This window comes from Chiloscyllium plagiosum, unplaced genomic scaffold, assembly GCF_037043375.1.
Source record: "Chiloscyllium plagiosum isolate Xiang-an unplaced genomic scaffold, Cpla_swu_hap1 HiC_scaffold_27, whole genome shotgun sequence".
In the NCBI taxonomy this organism is placed as follows: domain Eukaryota; kingdom Metazoa; phylum Chordata; class Chondrichthyes; order Orectolobiformes; family Hemiscylliidae; genus Chiloscyllium; species Chiloscyllium plagiosum.
Window position 1 is genome coordinate 34371112 of NW_028270165.1, and position 19234 is coordinate 34390345.

General features: G+C 47.2%; 1 protein-coding gene across 1 annotated transcript; it reads left to right on the forward strand.

Annotated features, from left to right (window-relative positions):
• Positions 1 to 759: 759 nt before the first annotated feature.
• Positions 760 to 17868, forward strand: LOC148143551 (uncharacterized). The gene is made up of 2 exons (XM_087975669.1): positions 760 to 884; positions 16205 to 17868. The coding sequence occupies exon 2, from the start codon at positions 16604 to 16606 to the stop codon at positions 17756 to 17758; it is 1155 nt and encodes a 384-aa protein (XP_087831795.1). The 5' UTR covers positions 760 to 884; positions 16205 to 16603; the 3' UTR covers positions 17759 to 17868.
• Positions 17869 to 19234: the final 1366 nt, after the last annotated feature.

Consider the following 19234-nt stretch of genomic DNA (forward strand, 5'->3'; position numbering starts at 1 on the left):
TATAAAAGCAGCGATGTGCAACTGAGCCTTTATAAAGCTCTGGTTCGGCCCCATTTGGAGTACTGTGTCCAGGTTTGGGCCCCACGCCTCAGGAGGGACATCTCCACTGGAGCGTGTCTAGCGGAGATTCACGCAGATGATCCCTGGAATGGCAGGTCTAACATATGAGGAACGGCTGAGGATCCTGGGATTGTATTCATTGGAGTTTAGAAGGTTAAGGGGAGATCTAATAGTAACTTACAAGATAATACGTGGCTTGGAAAGGGTGGACGCTAAGAAATTGTTTCCGTTAGGCGAGGAGACTAGGATCCGAGGACACAGCCTTAGAATTAGAGGGGATAAATTCAGAACAGAAATGCGGAGACATTTCTTCAGCCAGAGAGTGGTGGGCCTGTGGAATTCATTGCCACAGAGGGCAGTGGAGGCTGGGACGCTAAATGTCTTCAAGGCATAAATTGATAAATTCTTGATGTCACAAGGAATTAAGGGCTACGGGGAGAATGCGGGTAAGTGGAGTTGAAATGCCCATCAGCCATGATTGAATGGCGGAGTGGACTCGATGGGCCGAATGGCCTTACTTCCGCTCCTATGTCTTATGGGGTGTTGTCCTCCCCTTGTGCTGCCGGGCACCGCATGCGCAGTGCGTGGGCCGCTCTCGGTCTCGTCCCGCCGCCTTTACCGTCATTTTGCTCCGCTTTTCGCCCTGCCCCTCGTTCCATTATTGACGTCACAACGCGGAAGTCGCCCTGTCAGTTTCATAATGAATCCCCCTCCCTCTGGGCAGCTCTTCATCCTGGGAGGGAGCCAGAGATGGCAGGAGGGGAAATTGGTCACTTGTAGCAACTGGAGTGAATCCAGGGAGGGAGCAGACTCCGCAAACTCAGGTATGTGTCTTAGTTACCCGGGTGAGGTGGAAGAGAAGGATCGACGTTGGGAAGGCGGAGGGTAGATAGCTTTTCTGTTTTTATTTTTAAAATGCACCCGATTCCCACAAGTAACTGCAGCAGGTACAAGTACATCACATGCAATATTCCTCATTGCAGCTTGAAGCCGGTTTTGTATCCTCTGTTCTTCCTGCGCCTTGGCTCCAGCACATTCAGCTTCCTTCCCTCATTCCCATGCCCCGCCCTGATGGCCAAGCTGATCCGCAAAAGTTCGGTTTGTCCCTCCATTCTTTCCCGGTTGTCTTTTCTGGGGTTTGAAAACTTTCCCAATCCTCTGATTATACGAGCTGGGAATGCTGAGAGTTATGTTGTAGCTGCACCAGACATTGGTTAGGCCACTTTTGGAATGTTGTGTGTACTTCTCGTCTCTCTGCTACAGGAAGGATGTTGCAAAACTTGAAAGGGTTCTGAAAAGATTGACAAAGATGTTGTCAGGGTTTGAGCTGAACAGGCTGGGGTTGTTTTTTCTCGAGCACCAGAGGCTGAGGGTGACCCTACAAACTTTCGTAAAATCATGAGGGGCACGGATAGGGTAAATAGACAAGTCTTTTCCCTGGACGGGTCATAGGTTCAGGGTGAGGGTGAGACTTAAAAGGAACCTAAGGGGCAACTCCTATATTCAGAGGGTAGTGCATATAAGGAATGAGCTGCCAGAGGAAGTGGTGGTGGCTGGTACAATTACAGCATTTGAAAGGTATCTGGATGGGTATATGAATGGGAAGGGTTTAGAGGGACATGGGCCAAGCGCTGGCAAATGGGACGAGATAGATTTAGGATATCTGGTCGGCATAGATGAGTTGGACGGAAAGGACTGTTCCTCTGCTGTAACTCTCTAACGTTTGCCATGTCTGTTTATTCAGTTTCTCTCTGGTGTTGGTGTTAATGCCTTGATGTCTCATTTTGCTCCCCACATCCTGGGGACATTAACCATTTCCTGTCTGGTTGTTCTGATGATCTGGACTGCTGTCTGGGTCTTTGGGTTTCTGGGATTGGTCAATAAATGCACCTGGAAATGACACTTTGTTAATCACACAAGCAATTGTTTATTCTTTGGTATGGCCGGGTCGGTAGACTCTGATCAGCCCAGAAGGATGAGTACTTCCAGACCACCAAAATAATCCGCTGACTTTACCAGAGTTTGTATAGAGCTTCTATACATTGTTTATCGTCAGACACTGAGCATAATGACATAGTAACAACTGTCGTGGAAATTAAATCGACTCGATTCAAATGTTTATCTCAGACCTTTGCAAAAGGACCCAATACATTGGCAAGACGCCTCATGTAAGGGACGCGTGATAGCTTTCACATACTCCCTTTATATTATAATTCGCTTTTCCTTATCAGCTCCTGCATGGCCAGAGGCCTGGAACATTCAAGTTCCTTTCCATATATGGAGTTGATTTTCTCATTTTCTTGGCTGCTGACATGGTAGTTTAACTGGCCTTGTAAGTCTGCTGTTAGGTCGGTTTGCCTTTACATTTTTGTTTGTTTGCAATACCTTAGTTCCAGTCAGACCCTTACTTCTTTGTTCCCCATGCCTTTATAGATTTCACAATGGATGTTAATTTTCCATTTCATGACAACAATGACATGAAAATATACCGAGCCAGATAGCTATACATCAGACTGCTTAGGGAGCACCAGGCCTTTCCTCCAACATCATCTACCTGTAACACAGCTTTCTGGTGTTATCGGCACTTGCTCTGGTGTGCCCTGTACATAGGAGAAAGTGAGGACTGCCGATGCTGGAGAAGGGCTCATGCCCGAAACGTCGATCCTCCTGCTCCTTGGATGCTGCCTGACCTGCTGCCCTGTACATAGCTCATTTTCACACGTCACACACTTCAGCGTTACTGTATGGTGGGATCCACGCAATCAGGTCTTCCTGCGGTGGAATCTCTGGTCGTTTTACCACTTGGTATCCTGCTGCACTCATAAGCAAACGCCATAGGCAGGTACACAAGCAGGGTCCTTATACAAAGCACTATCAGTATGACCAGCCCTACAACTAGTAGAGCGTGTAGGATCCAATACCCCCAAGCTCCCCAAAGGGCGGTAAGCCGTTGGAACCAAGAGTCATATGCTGGGGGAGGCGGTCTTACTGTCGCCTTCATATGATTTATCACACTAGTGATATTCTGGGACTCATCGGGAATATTAAAACAGCAGGAGGTACATAACAATTTGCAGACGCCCCTCTTTGTGCCATCAGTATGATTAGTACTAATCGATTTTGTATCGCTGCTTCCCTTACTGCTGTTAATTCCGTAATGGTGAGTGCTAGACCTTCCTCCGTCTCATTTGCAAACAGTAATATACTATATGCCACGCCATTAATCTTGTTTATTGCCAATGTTGTCCCAGCTCCCAAGAGAATAGACCATCCAATGTTCGCTCCTGGTGTAGTCCAGGGGTCTGCGAGTGTGTTCCCCTTCCAATGCAGTGGCATGTCCCTTCGGGTTTGCCCATTACTAGCTTTTGGGACGAACACTGTACCATGGGGTAGCAGCACCCTTTCCATCCCGGAGGGAGGTGGTGGTACCCTCTCTCTCCACAGGCCCATATTATACCTGCCATCATGGTCTGATTACTGATTAAAGGAACAAGTAATGTTGATCGTACCATTTGCGTAGGTTGCTGAGCAATAATCATTGTTCAAGTACAATGTCGTCATACATTGGGAGATCCCCAAATGGAGTCTCCCCTGATTTGTGCAAATGCATGTTTCTCCCCTGCCTTCCACTATATGGAAGGCTGTGGTTGGGAGCGTGTCAGCCTTGGGACTGCAGTTAGCCTTGCGTTCGGGTGCTGGCGCGTGTTTTGCCCTTATTGCTCCCCCTATCAGGGTCAAGGTAGTCGCTGCCCGCAGAAGCAGGCAGCTAGCATTTCTTGCCGGGCTCTATGATTGGTTCGGCAGTCCACCATTGGGCTATGTGCAAACATATCCAACAAGGGTAGCCAGCCTCTAATCTCCGGTGTTGTATTTGGGCCAAGGCACAAGCTCTGTTCCCTTCACATCTAGCGATGGCCCTTCGCACCTCCCAACCTACTGGCGTCGCATTTACACCATTTATCTCATGGGGGGCCAATTTCACTACCGAGTTAGACTCGCTCCTGAGCCCCAACTGACTCCCTCTAGGTTCTGGCGTGACATTAATGCCCTTTGCCCTGCTTGGGGTTATGTCCATGATTTGGTTTGTTTGGTTGCCGTGCCCTGGTGCTACTATCTTCTGTCGGACCTTCTGCCGGGTTGGGGGTTGGGGGGGGGGGAACTGTACTACTATATTCACCTTTCCATAAATGTCGGAGAAGGGTCTATCTATTCCACACCACCAGACACCCTCATCATTCTTCTGAGTCTTGGTATTATTACCCGTGTCTTGGGACCTCCTTCCTTGATGATAGAATACCTATTTCCCGTGTCAGGTGTCCTTGTAGCCGTGGTGGCCACTAGTAAGTGCCAGTCACTGGGACACAAGGATTCCTGCATAAATATTTATCATCCCATTTATAGTCATCCTGGTTACTAAACAGCCATGAGTCGCATTTAAAGGTCCCCTTAGCACCCTCGGTTATGATTACCGTCTGCGGCTGTATCTCAGACGCCCCTGCCCTTGGGAATAGTCCTGCCAGGGCGCTTCCTGACAGTGTGAGCTGGGGCAGCCCCAAATTTATATGAGGCATCTAGCAACCTTACAATCCCCATGTATATAAATCCAATCTGGTTATCGGAGTTTCACTGCTTGCACTTATTTGGTTCCGGTGCTGTCCGATGTCTCCTCAGGTCCAGCTACACATTTGCAATGGCTGGCATGTATCCACGTGGTTCTTTCAGTGATCTAAACAGCTGTCTGTGTTGTAAGGAGCACTTGAAACGGCCCCAGCCACCTCTTCGCCTTCCAGCTTTTCCTCCTGAAGTCTTTCATCACTATCCAATCTCCAGGTTTTAGATCGTGCAGCTTCCCTCCTGCTGGTTGGGGTAGTGCTGCTCTCACTTGATTCTGTATTTGAGACAGAAGTCTAGAGTTTTATACAGGAACACAACATCTCATCCTCACTGTGTCTGTTATTTGTCTTGCTTTAGGTCTTGGGCCAACTCCTGTATTGGGCGGCCTACCAAACAAAATCTCAAACGGGTTAAGATTGGGTCTTCCTCTCCTTCTAGATCTCATATACACTAACACAATTGGAAGTGCCTTTGTCCATGTCACCCCGAGTTCCTCACAGCATTTTGTCAATTTATTTTTTAGGGTAGCATTCTCTCGTTCCACTGTCCCATCGCTCGCTGGGTGGTAGGCACAGTGTTGTCTCATGTTTATTCCCAAGTAATCACTGATCTGCTGTAAAGCATTATTGACAAATGGTGTCCCATTGTTGCTACTAAGCCTTTCAGGGATGCCCCATCTTGGAATTATTTCAGTTAGCAAAGCCTTGGCTATGGCACTGTCATCTGTTTAGACGTGGGGAATGCTTCCACCCATTTGGAAAACATACCAACTATTACCAGGCAATATCTTTTCCCTTAGTTGTGTGTTAGTTCAATAAAATCCAACCGTAAAAGTTCCAAGGGTCTTTGGGTTGGGGGTGTGCTGCCTGACTCATCTGTATTCCCTTCCCCACACTAATAGTGGCACAAATAACACATCATTCACAGTATTTCTAGGAGTAGTGAGTAAATCCCTTAGTGTACCAGTGTGCCGCAATACTGTTGTACATCTCCGCCCCCCCACCCCCCTTTTTGGCACATGGTCATTACCGTGTCATAGAATGGCATAGAATGGGAATAATGATCGCGGCAGACAGGGTTTACCATTGGGGCCACCCCTTCCTTCATGCTGCATCCTGCCGTTGTCCACTCACGCTTCTCCTCCGGCGTGGCCTGTGACTGTAACTCCCATATGTCTGTTGTTGGGGCACAAAGTTTTGTCATACACACGTCAAACTGATCACTTGGCGGCTGCTGGGCTGCTGTCCTTGCTGCTGAGTCTGTCTTCACATTGCCTTGAGAAATGGAATCGTTATTTTTTGTGTGGGCTTCACACTTACACACAGCGAGTGATTTGGGCAATAGGACCGTTTCCAGGAGGTCAGACATCAGGCCAGGGTGTGTGATAGGCTTTCCAGAGGAGGTCAAGAAGCCCCTGTGTTTCCATAGGGTTCCAAAATCATGTACAACCCCAAATGCATATCTGCTGTCTGTGTAAATATTCACTGTCCTTTCCTTTGCCTTGACTGAGACATGTAATTTGGCGATCAGCTCTGCTACTTGCGCTGACAGATGAGAAGGGAGTGATCCCGCTTTGACTACCTCGTGGGTAGCAGTAAAGATACTGCATGTGGGGCCAGTAGGGTTTATTCACTATAGCCGACTATGTCCCTGGACGCTACAACGCCCTTTTCAGCTGCAGCCACGGCTCGCAGGCATTTAGGCAATCCTGTTACTATGGGGTTTAGTTTAGTGTACCAGTATACCCAGATAGTCAAAAATTAGCTACCGGCCTCAATTTTGCCCCATGATTCTGCAACAGCAGAGATGTCATGCAGCCATGCTTCACATCTACCGTTTGTACAAAAGGCTTGTTTGGATTCGGAATCCCCGGTGTCTGTGTAGTTTGGAAGGTCTTTTTCAATTCAGCAAAGGCACTCTTGGCCTCTGGGGTCCACTGCAACGGACTCTGGCTCAGCAACCCTTTGCCATGGGCTATGTCACTTAGAGATGCCTCAAGGGTTGTGTAATGTGGATTAACATTCTACAGTCGGAGCACATGCCCAAAAAGGACAGCAATTGTTTCTTCGTGTGAGGCTTTGGAATTTGCTGGATTGCTTGAACTCTGTCTTGACCAATGGCCTTCCCTTGTTCAGATATTAAGTGACCTAAGAACTTCACCAGTTGTTGCACAAATTGTAGCTTTGCAAGACGAGCTTTGTGCCCTTCCCTCGCTAGCAGAGGAGTGAGAGGGAGGGAAGATGGGAAAACGGAACTGAGGTTACAATCAGAATAGCCATGATCTTAGTGAATGGTGCAACAGAATTGAGGGGCCGACTGGCCCACGGCTTTCCCTACTTTAAACGTTGACATACTGGTGATGAGAGTTTTCATTCCTGTAATACAAATTAACTGACAGTCACTCCAGGGTACTTTCCAACATAACAACAATCTGTTTTTTGGTCCAGAATAACAGACCAATGGGACTTTGACCATTAGAGTAACAACAATGCACCCTTTACTCTAGGATAGCACGTTACACTGTATCCAGGATAGCACATTACACTGTCCTACACTCCCTATCTACGATAGCACATTACACTGGCCTACACTCTGTATCCAGGATAGCACATTACACTGTCCTACACTCCCTATCTACGATAGCACATTACACTGGCCTACACTCTGTATCCAGGATAGCACATTACACTGGCCTACACTCTATCCAGGATAGCACATTACACTGATCGACACTCTGTATCCAGGATAGCACATTACACTGGCCTACACTCTGTATCCAGGATAGCACATTACACTGGCCTACACTCTGTATCCAGGATAGCACATTACACTGTCCTACACTCCCTATCTACGATAGCACATTACACTGTCCGACACCCTGTATCCAGGATAGCACATTACACTGACCGACACTCTGTATCCAGGATAGCACATTACACTGTCCTACACTCCCTACCTACGATAGCACATTACACTGGCCGACACTCTGTATCCAGGATAGCACATTACACTGTCCTACACTCCCTATCTACGATAGCACATTACACTGGCCTACACTCTGTATCCAGGATAGCACATTACACTGTCCTACACTCCCTATCTACGATAGCACATTACACTGTCCGACACCCTGTATCCAGGATAGCACATTACACTGACCGACACTCTGTATCCAGGATAGCACATTACACTGTCCTACACTCCCTACCTACGATAGCACATTACACCGGCCTACACTCTGTATCCAGGATAGCACATTACACTGGCCTACACTCTGTATCCAGGATAGCACATTACACTGACCGACACTCTGTATCCAGGATAGCACATTACACTGTCCTACACTCCCTACCTACGATAGCACATTACACCGGCCTACACTCTGTATCCAGGATAGCACATTACACTGGCCTACACTCTGTATCCAGGATAGCACATTACACTGACCGACACTCTGTATCCAGGATAGCACATTACACTGTCCTGCACTCTGTATCCAGGATAGCACATTACACTGTCCTACACTCTGTATCCAGGATAGCACATTACTGGTTTTGCACAACAGGGGTGTGGTAAACCCCTCTCTTATCACAACTCCTGATGCACCCATTGAGTTCAGGAAACTTCCACTCATCTTTATTTGCATTGACTCTCTGAACTGGCTTGATTTTAAGGACTGAATATGTTGCCCCTGTACCTACCAAAAAGGTAACTGGTGTATGTTCCACGTATGACATAGAGGTAGGCATCAACTTATACGCATCAATGTTATAGTGAACGTATGGTCCACGCTCCGCAATCTCAGCACTCACTATGGAGGTGGGACATGTTTCAGTGCCTGTAAGGTTAGTAGAAGAGATTAGCATAAGCGAGTCTTCATTGCCAAGCATAAAGGAAAGAGGCTTACCTGTTCCTTGTGGGCTGCCCACTTCCACCTTAGCCTTCCCCCGTCAGTCACCCTGCTGTCCAGCCTCCAGGGCTGACTGAGGCTGTCTGTGTGGGCACTGCCTCGCCCGGTGGTCCATTGCTCCGCAAACAAAGCCCCTGCCAGATCTACCTCTGCCAGCCCCTCTTCCTCTTCCGCGACCTCCACCTCTGCCTCTCCCTTTTCCCACAGCATCTCCCTCCAACGGCTGGGCGACCATTTGCATCATAGCAAGCTGAGCTTATCCTTCTCTTGAGCCAGCAATTTTTCAGCATGTATCGCGTGTTGTTCTATCAAATTGAGCTTTCCCGTGTCCCAGGTAATAAATGTGTCTTTTACCTTTTTTGCTATTTTGTCCTTCATTCCATTGATGAAGCTGTTCCTCAGGTGTGCCTCATACGGTGTGATTTCTGCCGTCGTTATGTCCTCGGGTGGTGTCAGTCCACTCCAGGCATTATGGATTAGAGTGAGGCGCGGAAGGTACTGGGACACTGTCTCACCTTCGTGTTGTTTACACATTGCAATTTTGGTCATGTCCATTCATACTGGGAATGTCTCTGTCTCTCTGTCTGTCTCTCTCTCTTTCTGTGTCTGTCTGTCTGTGTGTGTGTGTGTCTCTCTCTCTCTCTCTGTCTGTCTCTATCTTTTTTTTTTTGCTAATATGACTTTTATCTCCAGAGGTTCCCTCTCATTGGGCGCATCCGGGCAAGTCCAACTCAGCCAGTGGTGGTTCCAGGGTTAAAACCACCCTTAAACCTGCTCTCTCTTAAACATTCTAGAGACAGCAATCCTTTCCCTTGAGTTTTACTCTAATACCATGCGAGAGTTCACTGGACCCTCCTCCTGATTTATTTATTCTCTTAGAACGAGTCTCTATGTAGGATTACTTAAGCCACGACTCTTACCCGGAACCTATTCGATTCAGATCCCGGCGCCAGGATGATCCACAGATTCCCAACCCTCTTGCGAAAGGGGCCAATTTAGCGCTCGAGATGAAGTGAAAGTCCTTCAAGGCGCTGGCGCCTACACCTCCTGGGAATCTTCAGAATCTTCCCCAGTTGCGGGGTCCTGGGCGAGCCCCCAAGTTTACTATCATGCAAATTAAATCGACTCGACTATTAGCAAGAGCAAAGAAAATGTGTATTTTTAACCTCTGCAAAGAGACCCGATACATTGGCCAGACGCCTCATGTAAGGGGAGCCTGATAGCTTTCCCATATTCCCTTTATAATATAATTCACTTTTCCTTATCAACACCTCAAGGCCAGGAGCCTGGAACATTAGAGTTCCTTTCCATATATGGAATTGTTTTTCTCATTACTTGACTGTTGATATAGTAGTTTACTGGCCTTGAAAGTCTACTGTTAGGTCGGTTTAACTTTGCATTTTTCTGTCTGTCTGCAATGCTTGCCCTCTGCAAAGTCAGGCCCTTACTTCTTGTTCCCCTATGCTTTTATAGATTTCACAATAAATGCTAATTTTCCAATACACTTCCCAATGAACAAACATTAAACACAAGCACCTATTTATTTCTAATTTTGTTTCATTTTATTTGCTTGTTAACCCTGCTGTGACTACACTCCACGTCTGGATGGTTGACAGGCTGGTCAGTTGTGGGTTGGGTCTCAATGGACTGAATGTTTTATTGTTCCGGAAGGTGTAGCAGGGGTCAGAGCTTCAGCAGAAATCCAGCAGAGCTGGGAACAGACCAACATCTTACTCTGTGGGAACAGGGAGATCAACAGGGGACAGAGAAATCCGGACCTGAAATCCGAGCTGACACCAGACTACCCTGTGATCAGTGCTTTGATTAGCAGGGCCAATCCTCTACCTTTACCTCGCTTCCCATTTGACCAAACCCTGTATATTCAGGATCTAATTTCTGCCATCCTGAAGGCGGGTCTCTGTAAGGAGTCTCTGATCATAATCATTCTCTTGAATGTGTGCAGTCAATTCATTCACTTTTGTTACAATGCAGCACACTTTCAGACACACCGTTTTTAGTTTCAGTTTTTGTGATCCTTAGAATCCAGTTTTGATTGCTAATATATTTTCTCTCTTTGTCCCTTTCTTTAGTTCTCTGATCGTTTTCCACATCACTCACCAGCCTTGATTTGGATTGGCCACGCTAAATTGCCCAGAGTGTCCAGGGATGTGCAGGTTAGGTGGGTTAGCCATGGGAAATGCAGGGTTATAGTTTCATAGTAAGAGAAGCAGGAGTAGGCCATTTGGCCCGTCCAGCTTGTTCCACCATCGTTAAGATCATGGCTGATCTTTACATCATCTCAGCTTCTCCTCCCTGCATTATCCCAACTACCCTTTATTCCCCTACCATGCAATAACCCATCCAACTGTGTCTTGAATATTTTTAATGAAGCTGCCTCTACTGCTTCCTTGGGCAGAGAATTCCATAGATTCACTATTCTCTGGGAAAAGTAGTTCCTCCTCATCTGTGTTCTAAATCCCGTCCTCCAAATCTTTTGGCCTAGTCTAATCCACCAGCAGAAATAACTGGATAGGGTATGGCTTCATCCCCACAGCGCAACGAATTCCCACTTTCCACCAAAATCCTGGATGTACTAATTTAGTTGCTTGCTGTCTCAGAAATGAAAGATTTCATTGTAACTTCTTCCGGTCCCAGTAAGGGCAAACCATCTATGAAAGCTGCTCTGAAAGTCCAGTCTTCACACCATACTTCTGCTTTCACCAAAAGTGACTAGAGTCCTCCACCATGGAAACAGACAGTTCGACCCAACTCGTCCATGCCAACCAGATATCTGAAATCAATCAATTCCCATTTGCCATCATGTGGCCCATGTCCTTTTCAACCCTTCCAATTTATGTACGCACTCAGATGCTTTTTAAATGTTGTAATTGTACCAGCCTCCACCACTTCCCCTGGCAGCTCATTCTATACATGCACCACCCTCTGCATGAAAACGTTGTCCCTTAGGTCCCTTTTAAATCTTTCCCCTCTCACCTCTAACATATGCCCTCGAGTTTGGACTCCCCTGCCCTGGGGAGAAGACCTTGGGTATTCACCCTATCCATGCCCCTTATAAACGTCGACAAGTTTACCCCTCGGCCTCCGATGCTTCAGGGAAAATTTCCCTGGCTTACTCAGCCTCTCCAACTCCGGTAACAGTCTTGTAAATCTTTCCAACCCCTTTCAAAGTTTCACAAGTTCTTTCCTATATCCGGGAGACCAGAACTGAACGCAGTATTCCAAAATAATGTATAGCCACAACGTGATGTCCCAACGCCTATATTCAATGCTCTGACCAATAAAGGAAAGCATACCAAATGCCGCCTTCACTATCCTATCGACCTGTGACTCCACTTTCAAGGAACTATGAACCTGCACTCCAAGGTCTCTTTATTCTGCAACATCCCCCTTGACTGTGTCAGTCCTGCCTGGATTGCTTGACCAAAATTCAAGCCTGACATTTCTCTAAATTAAATTGCATCTGCCACTGCTCGGCCAATCCAATCAATTCTAATTTATAGTGAACTCTCTTTCCTCTCTTATTCCCTAGAAGCTAAATATCTCCATCCCACACACTCCCTCAGTTTTCACTTTTCTAAAAGTGGGAGAATAGGGTTGAGAAACGTATTGGCTACAATTAAATGGTATGAGCAGACCTGATGGGCTGAATGGCCTCATTTCTGCTTCTATGTCCTATGGTCTCTTGCTGTCCAGGACATAGAGAGAGAGAATGGGAGCAGGAGATGGCCATTTGGTCTTTTGACCCTGCACCAGTATTGAACACATCATAACTGGATATGGATCTACCTACATCGAGGTGGATAGACTGGGACTTTTGCACTGGAGCATAGACGGTTGAGAGGTGACCTTATCGAGGTTTATAAAATCATGGGGGGGGGTGGGGGGGGGGATAGATGAGCTGAATGGCAGGTGTCATTTCCTTCGGGTGGTGGTTTCAAGATGAGAAAGCAAATTTTGAACGTGAGTGGAGAAAGATTTTAAAAAGTCTTCAGGGGCGCCATGTTTTTTCAGAGTGGTTCATGTGTGGGATGAATGTCCAGAGGAAGTGGTGGATGCAGGTAGAGTTACAATGTTTTGATTAAGTAAGTGAATAGGAAAGGTTTGGAGGGATATGAGCCAAACACAGGCAGCTGGGACTAGTTTAGTTTGAGAACACAATCCGCATGGACTAGTTGGACTGGAGGGTCTGTTTCTATGCTGTCTGACTCTGTAACTGTTCTGTACTGGTCTTAAAACAATTTTCTTGCCTTCCCCCATAAACATCCACTTCTGTGTTGTTCCAAAATCAGATGAACTCAGCCTTGAATATATTCAAGGACCCCCTAACTGCAGGGAGATATCCCCAATTCTGAACTCAATTCCTCTTGCTGATTGCTTGCTGCATCTGTCTGATGACTGGCATTGACTGGTGTAGGAGGACGCTGAGGCCACTTTGTACACCCACACGTCATTCCTGATGAAGGGCCTGTGCCCGAAATGTCGAGTCTCCTCCTTGGATGCTGCTTGACCTGCTGTGCTTTTCCTGCACCACACTTTCTGACTCTGATCTCTAGCATCTGCAGTTCTCACTTCCTCCAAATCCAAATACATCTCCGTTTAAACAAAAGCTATGACTTCACATTGTGGTACCGCATTTGCCATGTGTTTGCCAACTGTAGTCTTCTCTATATTGGGAAGACCAAGCGTAAACTTGGGGAATGGTTCACCAGGCATTGCAGCCGGGTCTGCAGAGGCCGTACGGACTTCCCAGTCACCACCCGTTTTCATTCCCGTTCCCACTCCCTTTCTGACATGACCATCTTTAACCTCATCCATTGCCACAACACACCAAGCTGCAAATTGGAGGAACACCACCTCACCTTCCTCCTGAGCAGTCCACAGCCCAGAGGACTCAACATTGAGTTCTCCAATTCAAATAACCTCCCTTCCCATCCCCAACTCCCTTCCCAGTCCTTCCCCCTCCCTTCCACTCCTCCCTGCCACCAACCCTCGTGATGAAAGGCTTATGCCCGAAATGTTGGTTCTCCTGCTGCTCGGATGCTGCCTGACCTGCTGTGCTTTTCCAGCACTACACTCTCGACACTGAGTTAGGATACCTGGTCGGCATGAACGGGTTGGACCAAAGGATCTGTTTCCGAGCTGTACAACTCTATGACTTAATAACAAACTATATCCATGTTTACAAGGCTTGGTACATCACATGCTTTACTAACCATTCTCAACAGGTCCTGCCCCTTCAGTGACTGGGTAACATATACATGTTAGTGCATAATCTCCTTCACTAGTATTTACACACTACCTTCAGCAATTGCACAAGTAACAGTGAGGGTAAACAGCACAAGGATTAAACACACAGTGAGGGGCAAACAGCACAAGGATTAAACACACAGTGAGGGGGGAACAGCACAAGGATTAAAAAAACAGCCAGGGGAAACAGCACAGGAATTAAAAAACAGTGAGGGTAAAAAGCACAAGCCCCAGTAAAAACAAATGGAAAGTCACTGTAACATGTCACTATGACAGATTCTGGATTAGTGGTGCTGGAAGAGCACAGCAGTTCAGGCAGCATCCGAGGAGCAGTAAAATAGACGTATGTGTGCATGTGGGTCTTTGTCTGTCTGGGTTGAGTGTGTGTGTGTGGTGAGTGCAGAGTGTCTTCAGTCTGTGAGGGGGTGAATGTGGGAGTGTGTGTGTCTGTAAGGGTGTGTGGGAGTGTCTGTGTGCGCGTATGTGTGTGTGTGTAGTGCAATGGTGGTCATCTGTAATGTGACATGAACCCAAGGTCCCGGTTGAGGCCCTCCCTATGTGTACTGAACTTAACTATCAGCCTCTGCTCGGCCACTTTTCTCTGCTGCCTGTCCTGAGAATGCTAACCCGAGAATGCAACTTTAAACAAAAAAAGGTTTTGTGATTTACACATGAAAGAAGTGAAACTATCACTGTATTCTAACAGATAAAAGGCTTAACAGACAATCAATTTTTCAATGTATAATTTCAGTTACATCACACTGTAAATTGTTGCTATAAATTCTGTGTGTTAGGATTGAGCCCTCCACTACCACCTGATGAAGGAGCGTCGCTCCGAAAGCTAGTGTGCTTCCAATTAAACCTGTTGGACTACAACCTGGTGTTGTGTGATTTTTAACTTTGTACACCCCAGTCCAACACCGGCATCTCCAAATCAAGACTGTTATCAAACAGGCACAGAAATATACAGCACAGAAACAGACTTTTTTTTTCTCTCATGCACATACGCACTTATAAGTCCATGGGGGTGAATTTGAACTTGGAGAATGATAAATGCAGATACATTCTATTTTGCTCAAAAAATGCACAATCTGCAGACAGTCAATCCATATAATAGTTTGTAAATTCTGCTTTGGAAATAGAACCAGTCTGACTCAAGATTGGGACATAGACAGACTCTGACCTTGCACCTTTAATGCATTGTCTGAGCTGAGATGTCACATTTTGCTATAAAATCAAGTTATCTTGAGAAAGTGACCTACAAGAATTTCTGGGATTTACATGGTAATAATAACTGCAACCCATTCTAAAAGATGAAAGACTTAATAATCCAGTTTTGTTCAATACATCATTTCACTATAATGTTTTCCAATAGATTCTGTGTCTCAGATTAGATTACTTCGTATGGAAACAGGCCCTTCAGCCCAACAAATCCACACCGACCCTCCGAAGAGCAACCCACCCAGACCCATTCCCCTACATTTACCCCTTCACCTAACACTACAGGCAATTTAGCATGGCCAATTCACATAACCTGCACATCTTTGTGACTATGGAAGGAAACCGGAGCACCCAGAGGGTGCCCACACAGACATGGGGAGAATGCAAACTCCACACAGACAGTTGCCCGAGGCTGGAATTGAACCCGGGTCTCTGGCACTGTGAGGTAGCAGTGCTAACCACTGTGTCACCATGCCACCCTTATGACCTTATTCATCCACAGTCACCTGATGAAGGATCAGCACTCTGAAAGCGAGTGCTTCCAAATAAACCTGTTGAACTATAACCCGATGTTGTGTGATTTTTAACTTTGTCCAGGTTAGAATGGATTGACTGTGCTAAATTACATAGTGCCCAGGGACATGCAGGTTAGGCACATTAATCAGGGGGTAAATGCTGAGAAATAGGGGTAAGGGAATGGGTGTGGCTGGGTTACCCTTCGGAGGGACAGTGTGGAATATTTGGGCTGAGTGGCCTGCTTCCACACTGTGGGGATTCTCTGAAGAGAAGGGATTGTCACAAACTTTTTTTTTGCTTCCCAAAATCAGACCTGCTCACTCTCAGCAGGATCCCAGTGTTGTGAAAGATATTAACTTTCAGGTGGAGGTATCCAAAATTCAGAGAGATGTCAGTCTTGATGTTTTTGCTTTTCTGCCCCTGTAAGATCCTGAATCAGCACCTTCAGGGGAATTGGTTAGAGCGAAGTGAGAACAGAGAGGGAGAGAGAGTGGGATGGTGCTTTCAATTTTGTGGAATAACAAAAGAAAAGAATATTCCACAGAAAGTAGAATTGCTTGTTCAGAATTTCTACCCTGCACTGACAGTGATGACTTTTGTAATCTATTTTTACAGAGTATTTGAAGATCTGATGGCGGAAGTTTCAAAATTAACAGATGAAGGCCTTCTACCCGAAAAGTTGACTCTCCTGCTCCTCGGATGCTGCCGTGCTTTACCAGCGCTGCACTTTTTGACTCTGACTCTCCAGCGTCTGCAGTCCTCACTTTGACGTCAATGTCTGACAGTCACTCAATCCATCGGGACCGCAACTGTTTTCAACTATGATTCTGTGAGAAGGAGCAAAGCTTTGTGGTTCCTGTTTGAGTACGTTTTCAGCATCAGTGGGACTGGCTGAGAGACCCTACAGTTGCAGTACATGGAGAGTGGAGCCTGAAACAGTTGTACAGCCCAGAAATAGCAATTCACGCCGAGGAGGGGCTGGACACACATTTATGTGCGGCTGAAGCTTTGGCCATGGAGAAACCTGAGGAATCCCGTCCCGTGGAGAAACGGTGGAAATGTGACGAATGTGGGAAAGGCTTCTGTGTCCCGTCTGCCCTGGAGATTCATTGGCGTAGTCACACCGGGGAGAGGCCGTTCTCCTGCCCCGAGTGTGGGAAGGCCTTTATCAGTTCCTCCGACTTGCTGACCCACCAGCGGATCCACACGGGGGAGAGGCCGTTCTCCTGTCCTGTGTGTGGGAAGGCCTTTATCAATTCCTCCAACCTGCTGACCCACCAGCGGGTTCACACAGGGGAGAGGCCCTTCAGCTGCCCTGAGTGCGGGAAGGCCTTTACCAAGACCTCCAATCTGCTGACCCACCAGCGGGTCCACACAGGGGTGTCGCCCTTCAGCTGCCCAGAGTGTGGAAAGGCCTTTACCCAGGCCGCCACCCTGCTGACCCACCAGCGTGTCCACACAGGGGAGAGGCCCTTCAGCTGCCCTGAGTGTGGGAAGGCCTTTACCCAGGCCTCCAACCTACTGACCCACCGGCGGATCCACACGGGAGAGAGGCCCTTCAGCTGCCCAAAGTGCGAGAAGGCCTTCAGCCATTCCTCTGCTCTGCTGACCCACCAGCGGGTCCACACAGGGGAGAGGCCCTTCAGCTGCCCTGAGTGTGGGAAGGCCTTTACCCAGGCCTCCAACTTGCTAACCCACCGGCGGATCCACACGGGGGAGAGGCCGTTCTTCTGTCCCAAGTGTGGGAAAGCCTTCATCAATTCCTCCAACCTGCTGACCCACCAGCGGGTCCACACAGGGGAGAGGCCCTTCAGCTGCCCTGAGTGCGGGAAGGCCTTTACCAAGGCTTCCAACCTGCTGACCCACCGGCGGGTCCACACGGGGGACAGGCCCTTCATCTGCCCCCAGTGCGGGAAGGCCTTCAGCCATTCCTCTGCTCTGCTGACCCACCAGCGGGTCCACACGGGGGACAGGCCCTTCAGCTGCCCTGAGTGTAGGAAGGCCTTCAGCAATTCCTTCAACCTGCTGACCCACCAGCGGGTCTACAGGGGGGAAGAGGCCCCTTCAGCTGTCCCGAGTGTGGGAAAGCCTTCACCCACTCCTCCCACCTGTGAGTTCACATGCCATTGCAGGGGGATTGAAGGACTAACGGCCATCATTACCGACTGAACTATCAACCCAATTCCAGGGCTCCCGGTTCGATTCCCACCGCGACAGATGGTGGAATTGGAATTTGGTCTGAAATCTGGAGGTTGGAATTTAACGATTAAACCATTGACGGTGGGCTGGGGGTGGAAGAAATCCCCCATCTGATTCACTCAGTTCCTTGTTAGGGAAGGAAACTGTCATTGTGGGAGAGGATTCACTCAGTCGTCCCAGCTGCATCCTTTACCCAGTCTGGCCTACACGTAACTCCAGACCCACAGCATTGTGGTTGACTCTACACCTGCCCGTCCAACTTACTTGGAGACAGGGTCTGGGTTGAAATTGCTGAGTGAGGCAATACTTCCTCACTGTACCAAGGATCCAATTACAAAGGGACAACTTGGTGGTGACCAATAATGAAGAAAGTGAGGGTTTGGAGGGGGTGTGTGCACTTTGACCTTGAGCTGTTGTTTAAAAATTGCTACTTTTTCTACGCCTTTCTGCTGGGAGCTTCTGAAGCTGTAACAAAGTTGGGTCGCAATAAAGATTACCTGAACTTCCCACCGAGCTCAGACTCTCATTGAGAGCTTTGAACTGCGACAGGTTTTTGTTTTAAAACTGCTCATTTCTTACAGGTGAAAGTGAGAACTGCAGATGCTGGAAATCAGAGTGGTGCTGGCAAAGCACAGCAGGTCAGGCAGCATCCGAGGAACAGGACAATCGACATTTCGGGCAACGTTGATGTTCCTGCTCCTCGGTTGCTGCCTGACCTGCTGTGCTCATTTCTTATAACCTCCTATACTATGTTTCCAACGTTGTGTATCGGTTGCAGCAGTGAATGAGTAGCAAGTATTGTGAGAAATTGTAAATTTTTCAGGAGTGCAGGTACTACATCATGTCATCGGCATTGTACAGTTTCCTGGCAGCGCTGGGAGGTGTGGGCTGTGTCCACTAGGGTGGATAAAGTTAAAAATCACATAACACCAGGTTAAAGTCCAACAGGTTTATTTGGAAACACTAGGTTTCAGAATGCTGCTCCATCAGGTAGCTGTGGAGCAGGATCATAAGACACCGAATTTAGAACAAAAGCTCACAGTGTCATACAACTGATTGGATATATTGTACAAATCTAGATTGTGGATTAATATTTCATCTTTTACCATGGGTTGCAGGTTTCAGTTTGTTAATATGTAAACCCCTGAACTATTTTTAATTCACCTTCTTGAAATGGTTTAAGGTTTTATAAAAATAGGTGACGTCTCAGCTCAGATACTGCACAAAAGGTGTGAGGTTCGAGTCTATATCCCAATGTTGAATCAGACTGGTTCTATTAACCAAAGTAGGAATTTATAAAATATTACATGGATTCACTGTCTGCAGTTTGTGTGCTTTTTGAGCAAAATTGAATATATCTGCAAATATAATTCTGCAAATGCAAATTCACTCCAGAGACTTGTGTGTGCATGCGAGTTTATGCATGCATGCTAATGAAGTGTGTGA

Bases quoted from the DNA above. Each gene is read 5' to 3' on its own strand.
- LOC148143551 (XM_087975669.1), top strand. From the start codon at position 16,604: ATGGAGAAACCTGAGGAATCCCGTCCCGTGGAGAAACGGTGGAAATGT.